Source organism: Thermobia domestica, chromosome 13, assembly GCF_964235325.1.
Source record: "Thermobia domestica chromosome 13, izTheDome1.hap1.1, whole genome shotgun sequence".
Classification (NCBI taxonomy): Eukaryota; Metazoa; Arthropoda; class Insecta; order Zygentoma; family Lepismatidae; genus Thermobia; species Thermobia domestica.
The window spans coordinates 144,184,368-144,190,367 of record NC_137466.1 but is presented as its reverse complement, the minus strand read 5'-3'; the positions used below and the strand labels follow the sequence as shown (position 1 = coordinate 144,190,367).

Genomic DNA, 6,000 nt, shown 5'->3' with positions numbered 1-6,000 from the left:
TTAGGCAAAGGCATACTTTGTATGTATTAATTTTTAGTATCATATTGCTACGTCAAATTACAGACTATGCTCTGCGAAGGAATTATTTACAAACAGGTAATATAATCATACTAAGACAATAACCTGTCCTACAGAGTATAAAGGTATTTCGTAAACATGTATTGTTAATTTTCCATCATGTGAATATCACGTTTATACATATATAGCAGATGCCTAATTAATTTGTCAGAAATGATTTCAGTTCGTATCAGTATCAGATTTCGCTTAATACCGGACACGCCACACTTTATACTGGTCATTATTAGCACGGTATATGTGGTAGTGTGCTGCACATGTAAGTCATATGATACACGAGTGTCGTTATGGAATTAGGAGAAGATTCAATTGATAGGTTCTTCCTGCCTAGCACACACATATACAGTATACTGTTATTATGTAATCATTTTCTTTTATCACCCTCTGTTCTTAGAGGAGAAGCAATTATTGGTTCTTGAGGCTTTGTTTTGTTAGCAAGAGACGATGATGCTGTGTGGACGCCGGATCTTATCAGTTTGACCTTACCCTCTGCAGGCTGATAGAGGAAAATCATCATCAATTTTGGTGTCTATGCGTGTGAGTGTAAGTGTGGTTTAAAACGCGAAAGGACATCTTCTAAGCAAAAATTCATTTCTTTAATGTGTGAACACTTCGTCGTTATTTTGATTAAGTTATTATTTTCTTTTTGAAAATAAGTTGTTCATTTGTTCTAGTTGGTTGTTAAATAAGATTATTTATAGTAAGTGCGTGTGGACTTCAATCTAAAAAAAGAAATTTATATCTGGAACCATCTCTTATTTGTTATTCACAATGCAGCTGATGAGGTAAGTGGTAGCTTAATACATTACATCTTTCTAAGTTTGTGTATTGTAGTTTAGTGCCTTTTCAGCACTGAGGCTCTATGGGACGTAAACCTACAATATATATATATGTGGCCGTCTCTGGCATGTTAAAATTGGGAGGAACGACTAGAACGCTACCAGTATAGCCGTAGCTACATACTACTGAGACTAAATATCTTCAGCATTGATTCATTTCATAACTACACAAAATATTGGGAGGAACGTATCCCCCTGTCCCCACCAAGGGTGTCGATCCTGGGTGGCCAGGGTTCCCGGGCCCCCTCATTGTATTTCTGAATATACAATATTTGGCATAATTTGAGTGTAATTTGTCTTAAAATATTCATATATATACCTTTTGCGTCTGAATGCCCCCCTCAAATTTACAGAGAAATCGGCGCTCTTGCCCCCCACCAGAGACGCCGGTATATATATATATAGCACAATATACTTTATATGTCTGTTTTAACGTAGATACGGTAGTAAGTACCGTATATCTATTCAGTTTAATACTGCACAGAAGTTATTTAAGAGGGAGCCACATAATTCCCTCATTGCTAAATGGTTCGAGTCTTTGGTACGGAACATTTGGGTTCAAGTTCGGGTCATAGCTCATGTGGTTTGTTTCCAACGTTAGTTTGTAAAATCCCTGTTTTACGTACCCTCGGCACTGAAAGAGATGTTAAACACATAAAGTTAATTAATAATAATAATAACAATAAAACAAAAATAGTGCTATAGGTTTCAAGTCCTGCACCTGACTGATTATACAGTAATCCTTTATCCAAATTTAAACACAACGACGTTTTAAATATTGAAAAAGAAATTTAATTGCAATATTTGTATTGACAACTCTATAATGCGTGTTGCCACGTTTGGCCTATTGACAACTCTATAATCCTCGTTTCGCCTAACCAATTATCTGACACTTTTATGACAGATAAATGATAAGATTTGTGTCCGCCATTTTAGGCGAAAAAAGGATCCTCGTTTGGCCTAATCCTCGTTATGTCTAAAATGGCGGACAATAAGAAAAAATCGTGGAAATTCAACCAGAGGGAAATTATATAAGAGAAAATTCCCTAGTATATAAAGAATTAAGAAATGCAAAATATATAGATTAATATTATATTAACTACTTTCGAGGAGTTAGGATTACGAAAACTCCTTTATGTATTTATTAGGACCATGGATATATACGAATATATATGAGTAGGTGAATAGCAAAACCCGTTAAATTCACATTTTAAAATTTGTGACAAATCGAGAAAAACTGTTTAAACACGTCATAATTGTAAAATAACATTAGAAACTAGAGAACATTAAAAAAATAAGAATAATGTGAGTTTTGGTCTGTCGAAAGCTGTATAATTATAATCACACTAGTCTGTGAATTGCGTTATTGAAGAAAGTAGTTTGGATTTAACAGGTTTTGCGTATGTACATGGAAATAATAGCTTTTGCATCTGAACGACTGGTCATTTTTGTTGAGGCTCAAGATACAAAACCTATCAAAAAGAAAGGGAGTCAGAGTCAGAAATCAGTATTATGCCTACTAAAATATTGGGGGGGGATGTATTATCAACTATATATTGCACAATATTGGCACAAATGAATATGGATACATAAATGCTACATTAATTTTGTTCTAAATTGAAAACAATGGATCCAAATGTGCAAAAAATTGAATTATGTAACCTCCTCTCCATCATCATCTACTAAATGGAAATCCATTTCGTCGGCGTCCTCTGGTGCATCACCATTTTCTCAGTTTTCTATTCCTCAAAAACCTCTTTGTAAAATGCGAGCTTTGAGCTGCTTTCAATCGTCAAACTCTTCGTAACTACAAGCAGAACTAATTATACCTATCCGTATACATTTCTAAACTGAATGACTATATTTTGGAAGAGTTTGTAACCTTTTACGGATTAACATAGGGTGAATATTAATTTGCCAATTATTCCAATATATGGATTTGAAATATAGCAAAACAAAATGTGCAAATGTTGAGTTTGAGCAAAACAGTGGCAGAAAGAGAATCAGAAATGGTAAATAAGTGGCAAAATTTTTTAACATGTTGTACCAGAAGAATGTTATAATTTTGAATGATAATTGACACGAGACATTTTAAGAAAGAGGTTCTGTTGAAGCTGAAGAACCGTTTAGAGAAGAACCTAATCCAACAATGTTTTGTTCAAAGTAAAGACTTACCCTGAAATACAAAACAAACGACTTTTAACCATAGATAGTCCACTCACCTTGTCTTTTTGGCTACATTTCGTTTCCAGTTTTCCATGTGTCTTGTACGTTTTCTAGACAAATTTGGTGTTGTCTGATAACAAAATTATGATCATCGCTGCTTAGAGTATAGTTTTATTTGTGCATTTGTCTAGTAATTGTTAAAGAAAAACAAATAAGCAGAGAAAAGTTTCACGAACAGTTAGGCTAAGACGTATAGTGTCTCCATTTGCAGTCCAGGGTGCGCGGTGGCTCAGTATTAGAGCGTTCACCTCCGGTGCTTGGGGTCCCTGGTTCGGTCCCAGCTCGCGCCATGTGGACTTTGTGGTGGACAGACACCGTGCTTGTGGGTTTTTTGGGGTTCTCCCGTTTCCTCCCACTTTCTTCATTCCACCATTTTATTCATTTCTCATCATCACCGTCTCTTTTAGCCTAACCGGCATATGCGTGAGACGTAAAGCTAAAGATTTCCTTTTTTTTATTTTTCAGTCCAAAAATTAAAAAAAATAATGAAAGCACACACGTCAAATTCTGCCAAATAAAATTTCGAATGATTTACGAAGAGTTGCAATAAATATTCAGATTACTAAACTAATCCTATACAGTACGAAACCTCAAATTGTTTGAAATATGGAATTAACCGGGTTTGATTTTACTTTTCTCATTATGTTATTTGCAGGTTTGGGATTTAACAGTTTATGAAACTGAATATGGAAGAGGGATTTAACTGGTTTTGCATCTGTATTTCTCAGTTCTTCACATAGTAGGGAATATTTTTTTTTTCGAAAAATGTCCCTCCAGTTTTATCTCACCATATAATCCACCATCTTAGGCAAAACGAGGATTAGGCCAAACGAGTATCCTTATTTCGCCTAAAATGGCGGATATAAAGCTTATCTTTTATCTGTCATAAAAGTGTCAGATAATTGGTTAGGCGAAACGAGGATTAGGCCAAACGATGCAAGGTCCTATAATGACAACCATAAGCTTTGAACGCATTCTTCCCTGCAGTGTCGCTCCGGAGAGAAGAGAAACTTGTTAAGGAAAAAAATACAATACTAAATAATAATAATAATTTATAATAATAATAATAATAATAATAATAATAATAATAATAATAATAATAATAATAATAATAATAATAATAATAATAATAATAATAATAATAATAATAATAGCAGAAATGGCTTAACTTTGAAATATCCTAGCTCTACTAGTTTCGTTGTGTTTTGTGATACAATTATTTTAGGAAGTATAGTTTGTATACACAGTAGGCGAACAGGGAAGAAAGTATCTCCTCCAAACTGTGAAAATGAATTTAAATGAAATCTTTCAATTTAATATCTCACAATTCGCTCTGTTAGGATAAGGGAGATTATTAAGGGAAATGAATGATGGCTAGAAGAATTTGTGGAATGAAAATGTGGGAGAAAACGGGAGTATTTCGAGAAAACCCAGGGACACGATGTTGTCCACCATAAACTCACTTGATCTGGGATCGAACCAGTGACCTAACGCACCAGAGGTAACCGCTTTACCACTGATCCTCCTGTTCCCCTCTACTATTGTGGCATCGTACAAGAATCATGTACAGCACAAGTACAATTTTAAACTCAATCAAAGCTTTTTTTATCTTTCTTTTATTTATGGAGTTTGAAGCATAATTAAATTAAATTTTTTATTTTAAAGACAACGATTGTGCCCTTTAGGCTACTTAGGTTAAAGGAGACGGATAATTAATATAACTAAATAATGACAAAGTAAATCAGTAGAATGAGAATGTTGGACGATATGGGAAAATATATGGACACGATGTTCCACCAACCATAAACTAACATGACGGAGATCGAACCAAGGACTCCTTGCAGTAGAGGCAAGCACTCTTCCACTTTAAGAAACATTTATTTCAATTAACTATTATAGTACATTGTAGTTTATAGCCTAATAATATTATTCTAGAATAAACATCAAATATAATAAATAAAAGTGAATAATATACAAACATCATAACACATGAATCATAAAAGATATTATTACTCAAAACAACTTTGTGGTTCGTGATGAGTTTTGGATTAGTGATAGTTCATAACTTGAGTTATGTTTACACTTGTGGAAACTTTGAAAATTCTACCCCGAAGGAAGTCTTTATTGAATTTTCATTTCAAAGAGTATGGCTAAATCTGTCAGTGTATTTACATATTCCGTTGAGTGATGAGATGAGCAAATGCAAGACCAAGACCAAGACCCGGGTGGTCTTGGTCTTGGTCTTGCACATCCAGTCTCGGTCTTGGTCTTGCACTGCAATCCTTGGTCTTGGTCTTGGTCTTGATCTTGTACACCCAGTCTTGGTCTTGGTCTTGGCCTTGCTGCAAGAGTCATGCAAGTCTTGCTTTTAAGAAATTTTATGCTTTTCATAGGTAAATTTTACTCTGGATAAATTCTACAATGCGTCAATAGTAAAAGAAATACAATGTATGTTTCTAAATGTAATATAGTTTAGCTTCGTGTAAGTATGATGAAGTTTCTCTTCCAATTAAATATTGAGATTTTGTTTTACTGATTCCAATATATACTCTATGGAACAGAAACATGGACATTACGCAAAGGCGATAAAAAAAAAAAATAGAGGTTTTCGAAAAAAGGAGAGAATTAGCTGGGTTGCACGGAAAACGAATGAGAAGGTGTTAGAAATAGTAGCAGTAGGGGAGAAAAGAAGAATTTTAGATGTAATTAAGAGGAGAAAAAAGAACTGGTTGGGACATTGGCTGAGGAGGAAACGTATTATGAGGGACGTGCTAGAGGGGAAGGAAAGAGAGGGAGGGAGCAAAGGAGACTGTAGTTGAAGGAAGGTATTAAAACAGAAAAAATGCTACGTCAAGTCGAA

General features: G+C 34.5%; 1 protein-coding gene across 1 annotated transcript in view; it reads left to right on the top strand.

Annotated features, from left to right (window-relative positions):
• The first annotated feature begins 471 nt into the window (after positions 1-471).
• Positions 472-6,000, top strand: part of LOC145668607 (3-hydroxyisobutyryl-CoA hydrolase, mitochondrial-like) — a 107,980-nt gene continuing 102,451 nt past the window's right edge. Inside the window, exon 1 of the mRNA XM_081736640.1 lies at positions 472-860. Within this exon, the coding sequence (XP_081592766.1) occupies positions 847-860 (14 nt within the window). The 5' untranslated portion in view covers positions 472-846. The remainder of the gene's footprint in view (positions 861-6,000) is intronic.